The following is a 19,230-nucleotide window of genomic DNA, read 5'->3' as shown; positions in this document are numbered from 1 at the left end:
GAAAGTCATGAAACCTATGCTATATCATAGAAGTGTGTAAGAAAAAGATGTGACAATTGTACCTATTATCTAGCCTAGAGCAATCTGAACTTGTTTTGAATTTTTGCTAATATAGTTCTTAAAATGCCTAAGTCTTAATAGGAATAAGACAGTTGGTTGCCTTAGTTTTAGTTGCGTCCCTAGCACTTTTTGTGAAACTCTTTCTATATTCTGTGCCACTTCAATGTGCTACTCATGTCAAAGAGGAACTGAATTAATACTAATCTATGCACTGGGACTTTGCTAAGGAAGTTTGTACAATCTTTAAGAGGCTGTTCAATAAGGCAATTTGAACTTTTATTTTTAAAAATCATGTGTGCATGTGTGAGAGTACATGTGCCACAGCACACATATAGAAGTCAGAGAAGAACTTTATGGTGTCAGCCCTCTCTACTCCCCATTACAGGGGCTTGAGAATTGAACTCAGTCTCTCTGGCTTGCATTCAAACGCTCTTTCAGAACACCGAGAGCTAACCAGCTGGCGTCTTCTAAGAAGCTGTTACAAGACTATTCTTAAGGACTCTTGAAATCAGCTGGAGCTGCACAATGCTGGTAGCAAATTTTTGATTGGTATGGCCAATGCCTTCAGCCAATATGGAAAAATACTGCTGCTAATGAAAAGCAGTTCTCATGAAGACAGTAAGAAACTAACCTTCATTTCTGTAGGCTGCTTTTAATGCCTACATTTTAAAACACATTTCTATAGGCTGCTTTTAAGGCCTACATTGTAAACAAGGTGTTGAAAATATTCTTCATTTCCATTTGTGATTTCATTTTTATTCTGCAAGTAAAGGCTCCAAACAGTGTTTCATCTAAAACTGAAACTTATCTATTCAGCAGGTTCAGGAAGTTCAAGTGTTACGTTCCTGCTGAGTTTTCTTTTTTCCTAATTTGTTTGTTGACCCTTCTATGCAGCCTCTGAGTGGCCTGTGTAGATCAAGTTGGTCTAAAACTTACATCCACCTGCCTCTGTCTCTAGAGTGCTGGGAATAAAGGCATGTGCCACCATGCACAGCCTGTGACTAATTTTTTAACTCAAGTGATAGGAGTTCTGCTCCTGTGTGAAACCTCTCATCTTGCAAAGTTCAGAATTCAAGGGATTTTTACTCTCTCTTAACTTAGTTTTATTATACTTACTTCATATTGCAATATAAAATTCAGCCTTAAGGATTACCTTGCATTTTCCTAGGGTATCTGCTGACTGACTTTATTCTTGAAATATGCAAATACTAAATTAAAGAGCACTGTATTTAATACTATTTTTATTAGATTTACTTCGGGCCAAAAAAATCAGAGGAAAACCCTGTAGAGAAATTGTGTGTTCACTGAATCCTGGGTTCGATGAACAATCTCCAAACTTCTGTACTATAATAACATCATTTGCTGTCATCTGAGATAATTCATTCAACAAAACAGGTGGGTGATGGCAAACTTTCTAATTATGTTGAAAATCTGATGTTATCTCCACTTCTAAAGGGCCTGTCATATCAGCACGTTGAAGTATTTTGGGACCCAGTATGCCAATGAGGAGAGCTCCATTTGGAGCTGTGATAAGGATGGCTAGAAAGGCTACTGTCATCACATCCTTCGAATATCCTTCCAAGTGGGGCGCCATGACCCTTGCTGTTTCTAGAGCCAGAGGACCTAAGACAGCCTGCAGTTAGGGAGGACACAGGGCAAAAGAAAAACGTTACTCAGAGTTGACATATAATCAAAGTAAAGGGTTCTGTTATAAAAGCACACAATGAAACAGTGATAAAGTACTAGAAAGAAAATACCCAAGTGTGAAGTAATCTCTATAATTTAATCATTGTATATTCTTCCCAGAAAATATATCTAGAGGAAAACAACCTGGAAAAACCAAAGGACAGAACAGGGAAGAATAAAGGAGAAATGTTAAATTTAAAATATTTGTTCTAAAGCATAGTGGGACACATGGCTCTCCTTGCATAAAAATGTTGGCTGGTAGGGCAGGGTAGGGCTAGAGCACTTGCCTACCACGGGAAAGAGCTTGAGTTTGAAAAAAAAAAAAAAAGTTTATAGCTCTCTTTCCAGCTGTTAACATTTGACAGGATACAACTTGGCTTGGATGCTGAAAAAGAGGACACGCAGAAGCAGAGGAAACAAGCATGGGTAGTGGGCTCTTCTTCAGACCTGCTTCTTTTTCACTCTGCTTTAGGAAATGAATAATGAAACAAAACCAGTGTCTCAATGGAGGTAGGGGATGACAGACTGACAGACAGATGGTCTTTTTATAGATCTATTGTTCCCTAGAATAAAAACAGGCTGTTACTATTTATATGACTTGAAGGTCAGATAAAATAACTATAATGCTGTTCACGGAGCAGCACTTTATGCCAGAAATTCTGCTGAGAACTTTACAGGGATTATTGCATCCACCCACACACCAACATTTAGTAGATATGGTCATAGGTCCTTACATAAAATGAGGAAATCAATGAGTTGAGAGATAGAGAAGTAACTAAAGACCTAAGCAAGCAACATAGTATTCAAAACCAACAATCTGGCCTTCAAGTCTTGCAAGTCTAACCCTAATGGAGAATTTTGTTTCACAGAAATGTAAGCTTCTATTCTGTAAAACCAAAATGGAGAAAAACAATCCCAGGAAAGCAAGGCCTTATGCTGCCATGTTAACAGCTGAACAATAAATAGCCATAAATTATTATAGAAAAAGAAGATAGAACTATAAAGTCTTCATACAGGACATGTTTATCTCTGCCCAGGCTAGGTTTGTTTGTTTATCAACTTCACACAAGTTGAACTTGGAAAGAAGAACCTCAATTGAGAAAGCGCCTCTATCAGATTGCCTGTGGGCGAATCTGTACAGTGTTTTCTTGATAAAAGATTGATGTGGGAGGGCCCAGCCCACTGTGGGAGTTGCTACCCTTGGGCCCATGGTCTTCAATGATAAAAGAAAACAAGCTGAGCAAGTTATAGAAAGCAAGCCAGTAAGCAAGGTTCTCCATGATTTTTGATTCAGTTCCTGCCTCCAGGGTTCTGCCCTGAATTGCTATGCTGACTTCCCTTGATGATGGACTGTGACATTGAAGTCTAAGATGAAATAAGCCCTTTCCTCCCCGAGTTGCTTTTGGTCATGGTATTTGGTCATGTGCCTATCACAGTAATAGAAACCTTAATTATTGTGTCAAACAGTAAGGAAAAAATAAAAACAAACAAAATGCCCCCAAAGACACTGTATCATTCCTTTACAATCATAGTCATATATCATAAAAACGAGTATCAAATTAAGAAGAATTTATGTGTATTTGTATGGTGGAGTGAGTGGGTAAGGAAAGACACTACAAAAACCAATGTGTCTCTAAAGTTAAAAAAAAAATCAGAATAAAAACAGTCCCATATTATGATGTATACTGTACTAATTTTATTTTATACTTTCTTTCTTTTTCTTTTCTTCTTCTTTCTCTGAGATAGGGTCTAACTGTATAGCCTTGGCTACCCTAGAGTTGGCTTCATAGGCCAGGCTCTGCCCTGGCGCTCACAGAGCCCCTTCTGCCTCTGCCTTCCAGGCGCAGGGGTAAAGTCACGCGCCGCCACACCTTGTTTTATCTTCTGCTTTAGGAAAATAGAAAAGGGAAGCATTTCCATCAAATTTAGAGACTCTTATCATTTAAAAGTACTTTTCTAAATTTCAGAACAATTGCTTTAAAAACAAATCTTTTAAATGCTGCAGTGTGTGTGTGTGTGTGTGTGTGTGTGTGTGTGATACATGTGTGCTGAACATGTATGCCTGTTTGTGCACGTGGGGAGAACAGATGATGTCAGCTGTCCTCTGTTTCTCTCTGCCTCATGCCTGTGAAACATGGGCTTCCAGTGTTACCAGTGTGCTAAAGGCTGGCAATGCACGGCAACCCTCCTATCGCCTCTGCTCCTCCCCTTCCTTCTCCATGCCTAGCGCTGGGATGACGGACACTGAGGCTAAGCCTCTTTTCATGTAGGCACTGGGGATCCAAAATCATGTTCCATACACTCCTTCCCCTTGAGCATTCTCCCCAGCTGTTTTGGTTTGTTTGTTTGTTTTGGGGGGGGGGGGGGGAGACAGAGTTTCTCTGTGTAGCCTTGACTGTCCTGGACTCACTGTGTAAACTAGGCTGGCCTCAAACTCACAGAGATCTGCCTGCCTCTGCCTCCCAAGTGCTGGGATTAAAGGCGTGCACCACCAGTAGTTATCGATCAAACATGATAAAAGTAAGGTAAATTAGACAGCAAGTTGTGACTAGAGAAATATTGTTCATTTATAACTTTTAAAACTTGTCAAAACTAAACTTATTACAACTTATTAAACTTATTTAGCTTATTAAACTTATTATTAGTATGTTCCTACCTGGACTGTAGCTTTGGGGATCCATGATAAAGCAATAAATACTTTCTCCTTAAAACGAAAGTTAGCATAAGACATCAGTGTAAAAGTGGCTAAAATTCGAACAGATAATGCCAAACCCAAGGTAGCAATACACGTGCCTATAATACATATAAACAAATGTAAAAACAAAGCTTGGGGGGAGGCTGTTTTTTGCTTAGAGAAGTGAATTCTAAAATTTCTGAAAGTATTTTGTTGGTGTTGCTCCATTATATCTATTTTTAAGTAGAAACAGTAATTACAAAAAAAAGTATGTATGTGCACATTAGAGAGAGGGCTGTGCTGGGGTGTGCATGTGCACTTACGCGGGCCAGAGGTTTGTGTTTGGTGTCTTCCTCAAAGGCTTCTTTTTGAGACTTTCTCATTGGCTGTCCTGGCAAGCCTCAGGGATCCTTCTGTCCCTGCCTCCCAGTGCTGCTGAGACTGGAGTTCACAAGGGTACAGGTGATGGCTCAGGCGAAGGTGCTAAGCGCGGTGTGGCCAGCAGCTCACCAGCCAAGCCACCTCCCCAGCCTCTAGGGAGTATTTCTCTAAGTCTAGATATGTTATGGTGGGAGAGCCATGACAGGGCTTTCAGTTCATCTGAAGTAATATATTTTGAATGGAATGTATTTAATTGTGAACTAACCCTTTTGGGACATGTTTCAAGGAATGCAATCAGAAGCATCTAATGGTATCTAATGTTCCCTGTAATCTATTTCTTTGGATCACTTGGGAGATAGGGTTGTCTTTGACTGAAAGCAAAGATATGCACAAGGTAGAAGAAAAGAGAGTAGGTATGATCAGTATATTTTTGAAAGTTCTTTAAAGCTATTCAAAGAAATGGTATAAAAAATAAAGTATTCATAATTTTTAAAATCTTGTATTTTGTATCTTTTATGTTCTATGCACTCTTACCAATAGCTTTTGATTCAAGAGACTCAACAGATACTTCTGTTCCAACTAAGCCAAAAAGAAGTGGCTGAAAAACATTCCATGTGCTTGCAACAATTTTTTGGATTCCAACCTATAGGAAAGAGAAATGTATTTTAGTTATTATAGCATATAAAGATAATTGCAGTTCAGAATTTTATATTTTTTGTTTATTGTGCACATAAATTTAGCTGCATTTCAGAAATTTAAAACCACTTTTAAAATTTAATAAACTGATGATACTTCATTTTTAAGGAAAATTAAAATTCAGTTTCTCAAGATTGAGTAATGTCTTTTTTTAAGACAGAATTTGGTTAAGGAAACACACAAAGATATACAGTAATCAGTGTCATCTCATCACTGTGTTCCAGAATGGGGACAGTCTTTTGGATCCTCATAATGCTCAGAACGGGTACTAGGGACCGAAGCAGAGCCTGTGGGGTGACAGCACACACAGCTCACACCTGGCCCACAGCGAGTAGGGAAAACTGCCTAACTGACAATTCTGAAACCCAGTCCATGACCCTGAGTTTAGACAGGTCATATACATGCACAGGAAGAAAATATTCTGGTAGTCTGTTAGGCCTGCTTCCCAAGACTCATGTTGACTATTTGAAAGTTGTTTTCAGGAACTCTATTTTGTTGACAGGAGTATAAATACTGAACATCTTTCTAATTGATACTTGAGCAGTATGTGTTAACAAAAGGCAATTTTACACCCAGAAATTCCATTTCTAGGAGTCCATTGCTACAGAATACTTGTATATATGAAAGGCTATGTGAAGAAGTCTGTTCACGGTAATAACATTTTTATTTTAAAAATAGAATATATATATACATATATATAGTATTGGTATAGAAATAAGTTGAGTATTTAGGGGATGAGGACTTTTGCATTTATTCTGTATGTTTTGATCTTTATGATCTTCATGTTTTTCTCTTTTGTACCATTTTTATGCCATCAGCTGAAAATAAGTTTAAGTTGGATGGATAAGGTATTTCCGTGGGTCGAGGTGCCTGTCACAAACTTGACAACTTGAGTTTGTCTAGGACCCAGCCACTGGAAGGAGACAACTGATTCAGTAAGTTGTTCTCTGACCTCCATGCCCTTCCCATAGATAAATGTAATAATGATGATAAGCATAAATTAAACAAGTTCACTCAATGAAAGGAAAGGCAGAACATAAACTGAGCAGAGCAAAGATCCCCGTTAGCCAACCTACTCAATCACTAACTAATATAACAAAATAAAAACAAAACAAAAACCAATGCTGGTAAATTTCAGGAACATGTTTTCATGGATGAATTGTGGGACTAAAAATTCAAAGAATAAGATAAGAGCAATATAACCAAATTATATAAAACTTAGGGAAACTCTGATGTGAGAACACAACTTCTGACTGCATTTTACTGTAATTCAAAATGGTTTTCTGTAATACTTAACTCCTCACTCCATGTATTTCCTGGAGGAAGTGGAATATCTTCCAGATGGAGGTGATTTCCTAACTGTCCACTCTAGATTTCAAAATTTACCTAGTTTTTCTTTTTAGAAAACTCACCTTCTCTTTGGCCCATTTTTTTGCTGCCATGAACGACAACACCAGTGTGACCAGTCCGCCAGCTCCATGTAAGCCGATATGCTGACAGCCTAAGACAGCAGAAATACACATACTCAGAACAAGGAAGGCTCGCCTCTGTGTGAGCTTCTCCTAGAAACACACATTTAGAAGTTGTTTTACATTAAACATACAAGATGTGGCATTATCTATCTTTTTTTACCCTTTGCTACAATATTTGTAAAGGTTTTATCAAACAGTCTCCAAAATGTTGATTTGATTTTGCATCAAAGCTTTTGGCAAATGCAGACACAAGTAATGGTTTGTTGTATATGAGACTTTCACCCTTTATACAACACTGGTATCAACAGCAAAATGCTTGTCAGAATCTTCCTGAAAAGTGAGACAAAGTGTTCCTCCAATGAGTTGTTAAAATAAATATCTGAAGATTTCTTTCTTTTTAAAAATTCTTGACTTTTTAATTGATTTGTTATTTATTACTTTATTTAAAAGATTTGGTAACTCTGATCCAAGTTACCAAATTATAGGCTGAGGCAGGACAATGACAACAGTTGAGTTCAAACCCAGCCTCTACCACAGAGTTAAATTTGTCTCAAAATTGCCACCAGCACCACTATTAAACAGGTCTAAACCCTTGTCAAAGGGAACAGAGCAAATTTAAATCAGAAAATATGGAAAGATAAATGGGAACTTATTTCTGTTTCAAAGATGTTCAAGAGAAAGTTATGGGGAAAGTCTTAAAAAATTGTTAAACATAAATAGATGACCTAGTAGAAATGGGGAGGTGGGTAGAAGGGAGAGGACAATTGTATACATTGTTCTCAGTATTTTAATTTGCCAGATCAGGACATGTGACCTTAACCAAGACTACATGGAATCAACTGCTATTAGGCTCAGTTTAAGCAGACAGTAGGCAGAAGACGCAACTTTTGGGGAAAGAGTGTTAGGTATAGAATTTTACATTTCTAAAGCTGTCTCAGAAAATTCTATGCTATACTCATGCTACAGCTTAGATGTGGACTGCCTCCCTCAAAGCCCTTGTGTTAGAAGCTGGGTTTGGGGTGGTGGTGTGGGGCATGGCAGGACCTCTGTAAATCAGGGAAGCATGCTCCTAAAGCAAGTTATTGGGTTCCACTCCCCTCCTTTTGTTTTTCTCCAGGGCTTCTGCAATGATACACTGCCTAGGTGATGAGGTAGGTTGACAGCAGACCGTAATTTCCAGAACTGTGAGCTAAATAAACCTGTTTTACAGACTAAGTATCTCAGGTAGTTCATTATACCAATGCAAGGCTGATTAATACACTTAAGTTCTACAAACCAGATTTTCTTGCTTTTTTTTTTTTTATTTACCTGGTCTCCACTTGGAAAATACTGAACAAAAATTCCCATAACAACTCCTACTAGCACACCAATAAGAACATCCCGCAAGGACGACAGGACATTGCTCATCACACTACCTGTAAGGGCACAGAGTAAGAGATACTTTTCACCGAAAACGTCTTCATGTACACTATACATCTAGACAATAACACCTATGAGGTTCATGAGGAAAAACATTTAGAGAACAAATTCTAAAACTGGACCTTTAATGGTGGCATGTGTGAAAACGTATTCTGATCTATCTTGAGTTTAATGTGTAATCTTAATAATTTCAAATGAACATACAACTAAAAATGCCCATTGTAAGGCCGGGTGTGGTGGTGTGCACCTTTAATTCAGCACACGGGAGGCAGAGGCAGGTGGAGCTCTGTGAGTTCAAAGCCATCCGGATCTACAAAGCGAGTACCAGGAGAGCTAAGCTTCATAGAGAAAATCCTGTCTTGAAAAAAAAAAAAAAGTACATTGTGAAAATGGGTCAGAAAATAAAGAAAAGCACGTGCTGTTCTTACACTCAACCTATGAGACCAGTTTTCTAACTGGAGAACAAGTGACAGGAGTACTGGCAGAGGCTGGTTAGGTCATGCTGACAATTCTGATAAGCTGTGTGCAAAATAAACAAACCAGAAATGACAACTTGCCAACAAAAACACATGAAACAACTGCATCCCAAGTCATGGGATGACATGGACAAGTCAATTAATTTTTCAATATTTTTGTTTGTTTTTCATGACAGGGTTTCTCTGTTAGCCTTGGCTGTCCTGGACTCATTTTGTAGAGCAGGCTGGCCTTGAACTCACAGAGATCTGCCTGCCATTACCTTCCTGAGTGCTGGGATCACAGGTGGCGGCCACCACACCAGCTTTCAATATGTTTTTTAATATGAATAAATAATGTATCCCTGGAGTCATTGTGAATAAAAAAGTAAGCAGAAAACTTGATCCTCAATTAAAAAATTGCTTGGTTTTACTCTGATTACTGAATTAGCTAAACATATGAAAGTGTTAGAAATATTTTCCACTCAGAAGAATAGTGATATGGGTAAGATGCTGAAAATGGACTACTGAGGCTGGACGCTGACAGACACACCAACTGAACAATAATGGATAGCCTAAAAGCCTGCATGGAACTCCATAAGCGCACTAAAAAGATGTGACAAGGGGAAAACCAGAAGTAACAGCATGCAGACAAGTAGAAACAGCTAATGTATTGTGCCCTGGAAGCTCATCCCCAAGCTGGCACAGCTAGGAGAAGGTATCCCATTGCTACCTCTCCACTGAGAGGAAAAGAGAAGAAAGAGACAGTGTAAGAGGTTGCCTAAAGCATTGGCCTTTGTCTCACCTGATCCTAACCTGCACACTCTGGATACCCAAGTGCTGTCAGGAACAAAGGAAACTTCAGAAATATGCTCCTGAACCCAAGAGCTTTTGAAACTGTGCTTAGCATAAAAACAAAACAACAAACCAAAAAAACATCAGTAGTTTGCAAATTCTTAGAAAACATAAGCTGAAGAGGAGGAAGAGCCTCCAAACTCATTCTATAAGGCTAGCACTATCTTGATGCCAAAGCCAAACATACTATAAGAAAACTACATGCCAATACTCCAGATAAATATGCAAGAATCCTTAATACAATGAGTTAACTGAATTCAACAGTACATTAATTGGATTATACATCATGATCAAGCTGAATTTAATCTTGGAAATCAAAAGGGATATAAATGGATTTTTAGAAGATTTTGTTTTATGAGCATATTGCCTGAATGTATGTATATGTACCATGTGCACACCTGATACTTGTAGATGCAAGAAGGCGGCATTAGCTTGTCTGGACCTACACTTAGAGATATTTTTGAGCTACCACACAGATGTTAGAAATCAAATCAAAGTACTCTGGAAGGCAGCAAGTGCCCTTAACTACTAAGCCATCTCTCCAGCCCCCCCCCAATGTTTTTTATATGGAGTCAAGATATAAAATTCTTTCCTGTGACACATTTGAAGAAGAGAGAGAAATCACAAGAAGATCACCTTGTTTGATACAGTGTTTGATGACTCCATCAACCTTTTGTGATGAAGTTACTCAGTTCAGAATAGAAGCAATTTATCTCTCGATAAAGCCCTAGGAGAAAAGCCCACAGCTAACTTCATATGGACTAGTGAAGTGAAAAGTTTTCTTTTAAAGATCAGGAATAAGACAATGATGCCATTTTCCCCAATTCTATTCTCAAAGTGCTAAAAGTTCTAGTCAGGGAAATTAGGAAATAAAAGAAATAAAAGGCATTCAAACTGGAAAGGAAAGAAAATCTCTCTTTATAAGTGGATTGACCTTATGTAAAGAAAACCTTAAAACTTGATGGCTCAGTGGGTGAAATTGTTGCCTTGCAAGCCAGATGATCTGAGTTTGGATCTCAGAACTCATATGAAAACAAAACAAAACAAAACAAAACAAAACAAAACAAAATAGATGTGGTATTGCAAGCATTTGTAATCCCAGTAACAAGCAAAGGGAGATGGAAGGCAGATAGCATTTTTGAAAGCTCGAAGTTCACTAGCTTGGTGTACAAAGCAGTGAACAAGAGACTGTCTCAAAACAAGGCTGAAGGCCAGGGCTGACATCTAAAGTAGTTCTCTAATTCCACATGCACACCAAGGCATGCTTTTCACCTGCACGGCCCCCCCCCCACAATGAGACACAGAGTACCCTAACATTAATCCTCCAAACATAAACCTGTCAGAACTATTAAACAAAACCTGCAAAGTTGTGTGCTATGAAATTCAACACTATCAGTTGTTTCATATACTAACAGTGAAAAGGAAATTAAGGAACTTATTTTGAATAACAGAAGAAGAAATAAAGAATAAATGTAATTAAGTAGGTGAAAGTCTTGAAGTGATAATTAAAACATGGCTGAGAAGTTTTAGATATATGTAAGCAGAAAATACATTTGCTCATGATTAGATGACTCACTACAATTATGATGCCCATACTAGCTGAAGAAATCTCTTGAATCTATGTAATTCCTATGAATAATTCTAGTGGACATTTTATTAGAAATGCAAAAGAGAATCCCAAAATTTATTCTGAATGTCGAAGAATGTTGAAGGGCCATATACTAGAGATATTAATGCATGTGCAATCTGACATTTTGTTCTTTTTATGAAGCACAGTTGGAGTTTAAGAAAGGTATTTTAATAAAGGCTTAAGCACAAGGTTAAGAGAAAGAGGGTTACCAAGAGGAAAGTAAGAGCATGGGTGTGGTCTTCTTAAAGGCAGAAAGTAAAACCCAAGTAGAGATGGGTATACCTTCTCAAAGGACAGCTGCTGATATTCTGTTCTTGACTTACATTTTTAAATAACTCCATATGATGAACATTTTCCAGATGTCTGTGCGATATGTGCTTCTTCTTTCACATCTAATTACTATTCTTTTAGCTTTAATCAGCTGTAAACAATCTGAATTTACTTCTCTCAATTCTGGAGAGCAAGAAGTCAAGTATCAAGACACCAATAGCTTTGGTATCTGGGGAAGGTCTATTCTCTGTGATCTCACGTGGTGAAGAGTTCCAGTTACACCTTTTTAAGAGTCTGAACAACATCCCCGAGAACTGCCCTCACACTCACCATTCCCTATAGGCCAAAGGTCAGACATCGCATTAGGCATTAGGTTCTAGAAATTGAATTCTGGAGACATGAACTTTCAGCATGCAGTAAAGAGCTTTTTGTTGCATTTTAGTCTGAGGGATTTTCTTTTTCTTGAGTTATAGTTTTTTTCATATAATCTTCACATTATCAATTACTTGTACAATGACTTTCTCCAATTCCAAGCACCATGTTTCCACTCTGGTTGGTGTGGCATGTATGTTTTCTAGTTTGATATCCATAATTTACCAGTATTTGCTTTTATAGCCTGTGATTTTATTCTTTTTGCCTAAGGGCATCCAGTTTCCTCATCATTGTTTGCAGAAGATATTGTCCTTTCTCCATTAAGAAGCTAGGAGTGATGGTTCAGACGTTAATCCTAGCACTGGGAAGTCTGAGATAGGAGAATTAAACAAGTGCAAAGCTAGCCTGGGCTACATGGTACATTCCAGACCAGCCTGGTTAAAGAGTGAGCCCCTTTCAAACCAAAAACAGAAAGAAAACAGAAAAAAAAGAAAATGTTTTCTTTCAAATGTTTCTACACAAGAAGTCAACCAAGTATTATTTTACTAGTAAATATTTTAGTCAATTACACCTTTGTGCAGGTTGGCAATTCTGAAGTAATCAAGTAATACTATACAACCATTCAACATGACACAGAAAGTGCCTAGATGCTTGTGTGTAACTAGTCCTGGTTGTTTGTAGACTCGGCAAATAAGATTATGAGTTCTATGACAGCTTGTGTAGCAACAGCTATATTGTCTCAAAACAATTTTCTATATGAAAAGCATGTTTGTGATAATAACATTAACAGAAAAATAATTTAAATTTTGTGTAGAGATGAAAGGCAAAACTTGGGCTGTCAATGGGCTTGGAGAGATGGCTCCGCAGTTAAAAGCCCTGGCTGCTCTTGCAGAGGATCTGGGTTCAAGTCCCAGTACCCCCAACCAAGGTGGCTCATAACCGTCTGTAACCCCAGTACGGATGAGCCAATACCCTTTTCTGGCCTCTGTGGTCACTGAACACACATGTAGGCAGAGCACACATAACCCTAAAAATAAATCAATAAAAATAAATTTAAAAAATTAGGATCTGGGAGTGGTAGTGCATGACTGCAGTCCCAGCAGTCTGGGAGGCAGAGGCAGGTGGACCTCTGTGGTCTGCAAAGCCAAGGCTACACAGAGAAACCCTAGCTCAGAAAAAAAAAAAAAAAAAAAAAAAAAAAAAAAAAAAAAAAGGTTGTTGATATGGCTCAGCAGGTTTAAAAGCACTTGCCATGCAAGCCTGGCCACATGAGTTCAATCCCCAAGACCCACAGAGGCTGACCGTGTGACTGTGGTTCTTAGCACTCACAGTAGCTACAGTAGCTGGTCCACAGCTGCCTATGACTCCAGCCCCAGATCTAATGTCTTTTGGGCCCTGAGGGTACCTGCATACATACAAATAAATGCAAATTAAAATATATTAAAAAAAGAGAAGCAACTCCCTAAAAGTTGTCCTCTGACTTGCACACGTTCTGTTTATGCATCCCATAGCCGCTACCCCACCACATTTACCACAGTCACAAAAAAATAAAATAATAAAGGCAAAAATAAAGGGGTCAAAAATGAAAAGCAAAAATCTCCACTTGCTGATAACGGGACTCTAACTGCTCAGACACTGGCCCTGAGAGCTGCCACAATCAGAGCCTGCCACTACAACCTCATTCCTAACGGCCAGTTTTAAGGACAAGTGGCCTTTTTCAATTTACTACTTTAGACAGAGAATTGCCCTCATGAACGCTATTAAAATACAACCTCACACAAATGGCCCAGGAGGCAAGGCCAGAAAACTTCTCAACTGCTATAGAAAAGGACTCAGTCTTTCAGAGAGTACAACACTTTCTTTTTGAGAAGTATTTTTGCTGTGCTTTCAGTCTGGTAAATACTTTTATCCATACGCATCAGGCTCAAGATGACAGTGTGGTCAGTGTTCAGTGATTTTTATGGGACAATGGGAGAGGATTAGGGAGATGGCCTTAGCGGTATATGGTGGATGCCAAGCCTGAGGAACTAATCTGGATCCTCTGCCTCCATGCAAAAGTGCATCCAATGTCAACCTCTGGCTTCCTCACACACATGTATACACATACCCACACAACCATACATGCATACATGGACACACGTAGACACAGAAACATACAGAAATACTGGGAGACAGAGAGAAAGAGAGAAGATTTATAAGGCTGAGAATGAAAATATTCTTACCCAAAAGAATATGGATGACAATTACAGATTTCATTTTTATCTCTTATATTTTCCAATTTAAAAAAAGAGAGAGTCTAGCTGAACTTCTGGGTCCACACAATCACTTCCCAGCCTCCTAAAATGCTGACAGTGCACACACTACCACAGCCAGGTCTCATCCACACCATTTTCAAATTAAAACTCTCTTACTGCTTCTGTGATGTGGCCAACTGAATTTTAAGTACCGTATATAACCCAACCATTACTGACTGCAGAAACACTCTTTAACCTTCTGTTAAAACTAAGAATTCCAAGCAGTGCTCTGTGTTTTCTTCTGTGGTTATGTAACCCCCGCCAACAGTTCCGTTATGCTCACTGGCCTTTACATGGTCAGCGGCACCATGGCGGCTTCTGGCATTTTCACTTTGGCCACTGTGGGCTTTTCCAGCTTCTCGCTGCAGGTCACCTCACACCCAGGGATGAAGCTGTTTGGCTGGAGCGCCCGGTGCTTTCTCCATCTGACCGTACCAGTTCTGTCAGTTCCCCAAGCTCCAGGAAGGCTGAGTGATCACTCCTCTTCCTCCATAACTTGTCTAGAGTTATGTGATGTTCCAGCACTGTGACTACCAGAGCCAGTATGGCCACAGACACTGCTCTGCCTTTGCAAGCCTACAGTACCTGCTGGGAAGGTCAGGAAGGGGCTTCTGACATACATTAATGAGCAGCAGCAGCTGTGACCTCAGGCAATGGTACATTGCTAGAAGAGAAAGCCAGGGTTGAGGGGCTTCCAGCTGTGACAGACTGCTTTCCCGGTGTTTATCAACTGGATTCACAGGCAACCATCATGGGATGAGCTTCCTTAGCTGTCTTTTCCAAAAAAGAAAATTGTAGTGTCTGCTGATCCAACCATGAAAATGGAACATTCAGTTCATACAGAGACTGTCCATCCATAGCAGTTCATCTGATATTCCATCCATCTAGAGGCAGTGGAGAAGATTCCAGCCTCCTTTGCCTATCACTTCAACTCCTTGTACTCAGCAAAGCTGAATTCTAGGTGCCAGTTGGGTTCCCGTCTGTCTCCTCCAGGAATGCTTCCAGCATACAGCCTCTCTAGGGCCTCTGCTCAACTGTGAGTTCCAGTGTATTCTTTCTGAACATGGCGCAACTGGCCACACTCTCCTTGGCTGTGTGGGTCTGACACTGTGTTCCAGCTCACCCCAGTGCATTCTGGTTCTTCTCAGCAATGGTAAAGCATGGGCTCCCCCAGCACAAGGAGAGCATGTGCTCTAGAGAGGGTCCTGGCTGTGCCCACTTTACTGCAGCCAGGGATCTTTGTGAGCCCGTCTACTTCCACAGTATTTGCAGAGCTGGTCAAGACCAAGTAGTACCTTCCAAATCTGAAATGCTGTATGTAGTAAGATTTTTGTCTTAACACTACCAAAAGAGCACACTGTTGCCCTAGCTTTATATGTTTGAATTGTCTTAATATTAAGCAGAATGTTACTAGGATGGTAAGAAACCTACATTTCAAAAACAGTCAATCTGTTAGTAACACTATTAATACTGCTGCTTGTAATTTTCTTACTAAAAACTGGTAAGATTCCAAAGCAGCAGAACCACATAAATGGCAAAGATGAAGATAATCAAACTAATTAGAAAAGTTCAGTATGAAAATGAAGTCATTTTATTAAGTGTTGTTTGGGAGCTTTTGGAGAATTCATTTTATTTTTTAATTTTTAATCTGTTGAAGCATCTTACCTGGTCAAGACGAGCTTTCTACAAAGAACAAAGAAATATCAAAGTCTTATTAATAAATGTAGAGGGAATGCCAGAAACCCAACTTAAAGAACTACAAAAAAAGGTGATAATTTTCTTATTTACCTGAGGAAAAGACTATGCTCAAGAATGTGTTGAATCCAGTGATGGCTGCAACATCATCCATACTGCTAGCAGCCACCAGCAAGGTTGGAATGCCTTTTTCAACACCATATCCATTTTCTTGCAACAAGAGCATGGAGGGAACGACAACAGCAGGAGAGACAGCGCCTAGGACAAAACTGAAAAGCAGACTTTGAGAACCCATCCACTTTTTTTAAGATTTATTTATTTATCTATTTATCTATCTATTTATTTATTCATTCATTCATTTATTTATTTAATGTATGAGTGTTCTTCTATCTGCATGTGCACCTGCATGCCAGAAGAGGGCAACAGATCCCAGTGTAGATGGTTGTGAGCCACGGGTGCTGGGAATTGCTGGGAATTGAACTCAGGACCTCTGAAGGAACAGAGAGTGTTCTTATCCACTGAGCCACCTCTCCATCCTTTTAAGCAATAGTGTTTTGCTCTCCATTTCACATGACAGAATTATACTTTTGAGTGAAAACTACCTAATGGTGATAAGGAACTGTGCATGTTTAGTGCTGGGTAAAACTTCACAGAGATGTGTCTTAAGAAATTGGACTGAGCACAAATTGCTGGCCTTTCCTCTATCCATACCTTATTTAAAATGAAGATTATCAATACAGTAAGAAAATTCACAATGCAAATAGCAGACACCAGGAGAATCTTCAATGGCCAAGAAACCAAATGTACTCCAAATACATGAGACAGGAGGATTTCAGAGAGAAAACACAAGCCCAGTGTGTCTACCATTGCTGCAAAAGATGTATGTTGAAAGTCACCCTAACCACATGGTAGATGCTCTGAACACTTACACAGTGGCTGCACCACTTCATAATCCCACCAGCAGAATACAACAGATCCAGTTCCTCCACACCCTTGCCAATATGAATATATATCGGTTAGCCTAATGTATACACAAAGATACATGTAACTTACGTTTTCTAATACTTACCGATGACAAGAATTTCAGAAGTTTGTTGGCCAGTTACTAATGTGGAGAAAGGTCTTTTGCGCATGTGCTTGCACACATGCACACACACCTTGTGAGAAAGAGTCTTACTTTGTATCCCAGGCTTGTCTTGACCTCAAAACAACTCTTCTGATCCAGCTTTCTAAGTGCTGGAATTATAGGCATGAGGCACCATGCCTAGCTAGCTAGGCTAAGTTAGTTAAATATTTTTTTAAAAAGTTGAGTTGTAGAAACTCTTCATATATTGCAGATACTAAGTTCTTAGCAGATATATGCTTTTCACATATGCACACCTCATTTTGGATGCTGTTTCATTTTCTGAGCAAAAAAGTTTGATGTAGTCCCATTTGTTTTTGTTTTTAAGTAAAGTTAGTTTCATACTCAAGAAATCATTACCAAATTCTCACCTGGGATGTGAGAACTTCCCTCTAATGTTCAGAGCCATGCCAAGAGGCAAATGCAGTGTGGGTGTTAAATGCATCAGATTACTAATCTAGTTCATATCTTCTTAGCTTTTATTTGCTTGGGATACTGTAACCTCTGTAATGGCATTTAGAAATCTCACAAAGCCAATCTGCTCCATATTATGCTAGAAGGCTCATGTATCTTTAGGTGAAGGAAAGTTTGAAACTCTTTTTTGTTGTTATTGTTTGTTTTGAGACAGGGTCTCTCTATGTAGCCCTGGTTGGCCTAGAGCTTGCTGTATAGACAGGTTAGCCTTCAACTCAGAGATCTTCCTGTCTCTACCTCCAGAGGATTGAAATTAAAGGCATGTACCACTATATCTGGCTGTGGCTTTCAATTCTACTAGAAAATTTAAAGGTCCATTGGTTAATTAACTATAAAAAAAAGTTTGAGCTTTTCCCAAATCTTACATGGCTTCCTTCACATTGCATTTTCTATTGAGAGCTTCTTAGACACATAACTTATATAAGAATCCAAATCTCAGACTTTGCTTCTAGAAAACTGAGGGCATCCTGCTTGAATGTAGAAAAAAGTAGCTTTTTCTTCTATAACTCATAAGTAGTACAGATAGCAATCTCCATTTATTGGAAAGTCTAAACTATGAAAATAAGCAACTTTTCAAGAATGCAAAGATTTTGAGAATGTCTTAGTTTGGGTTCTATTTCTGTGATTAAAAACCATGACCAAACTTAAAGAGTTTATTTCTCCTTACAGTACATCATGAAGGTAAGTCATGATAGGAATTGAAGACAGGAACTAAAGCAATGGCCATGGAAGAATGCTGCTTTTACAGGCTTGCTTTCCATGGCTTCCTCAGACTACTTCCACATACAACTCAGAACCACCAACCCTGGGGTGTCACTACCACCAGCAGGCTAGGCCCTCCACAGCTATCATTAATCAATAAAATGTCCCACAGATTTGCCTACAGCCTAATTTGATGGAGGTATTTTCTCAGTTGAAAATACCTCTTCCTAGATGACCCTAGTTTGTGTCAGGTTGACAAAAAAAAAAAAAAAAAAAAAGCCTAACCAGGAAAATTATCTCCTTGTCAACTTGACACACCAATACATCACTATTAAACCATAACCTTTCTTGTTTGTCCCCAAAATTCATATTAATATCATAATATAAATTGTATTCTAACTTTTAAAGTCCCATTGTTTTTAAAGTTCAAGTGCTTTAGAGGCAGGTCAAACTCTGAGTTCAAGGACTACTCAGTTTACAGAGTAAGTTTTCTACCAGCCAGGACTACATAGTAAAACCTTGTCTTAAACTCTTTGATCAGCTCCCCCTGAGGGGGAAGCAGCCTTGCCAGGCCACACAAGAGGACAATTCAGCCAATCTTGAGGAGACCTGATAAACTAGGGTTAGATGGAAGGGGAGGAGGACCTCCCCTATCAGTGGACTTGGAGAGAGGTATGGGAGGAGATGAGAGAGGGAAGGTGGGACTGGGAGGGAAGATGGGAGGGGGCTACAGCTGGGATACAAAGTGCATAATCTGTAATTAATATAAAAATAAAAATTAAAAAATTCAAAAACTTTAAATTTAATCTTTTATGCTGGCAATTGTGGCATACACCTTTAATCCCAGCACTCATTAGACAGGTACTACTACCTCTGAGTTTAAGGCAAGCCTGATCTACAATGTGAGTTTCAGGACAGCCAAGCCTAAACACACACACACACACACACACACACACACACACACACACACACACA

General features: G+C 39.0%; 1 protein-coding gene across 1 annotated transcript in view; it reads right to left on the bottom strand.

Moving 5' to 3' along the window:
- Positions 1-1,286: 1,286 nt before the first annotated feature.
- Positions 1,287-19,230, bottom strand: part of Slc9b1 (solute carrier family 9 member B1) — a 42,994-nt gene continuing 25,050 nt past the window's right edge. Inside the window, exons 7-12 of the mRNA XM_055628175.1 lie at positions 16,050-16,225; positions 8,278-8,384; positions 6,910-7,059; positions 5,336-5,444; positions 4,403-4,539; positions 1,287-1,693 (exon numbers count right to left, since the gene is read on the bottom strand). Of these exons, the coding sequence (XP_055484150.1) occupies positions 1,475-1,693; positions 4,403-4,539; positions 5,336-5,444; positions 6,910-7,059; positions 8,278-8,384; positions 16,050-16,225 (898 nt within the window). The 3' untranslated portion in view covers positions 1,287-1,474. The remainder of the gene's footprint in view (positions 1,694-4,402; positions 4,540-5,335; positions 5,445-6,909; positions 7,060-8,277; positions 8,385-16,049; positions 16,226-19,230) is intronic.

Source organism: Psammomys obesus, unplaced genomic scaffold (genome assembly GCF_907164565.1).
Source record: "Psammomys obesus unplaced genomic scaffold, mPsaObe1.curated_primary_1811, whole genome shotgun sequence".
Classification (NCBI taxonomy): Eukaryota; Metazoa; Chordata; class Mammalia; order Rodentia; family Muridae; genus Psammomys; species Psammomys obesus.
This window is presented reverse-complemented; position numbering and strand designations above follow the sequence as displayed.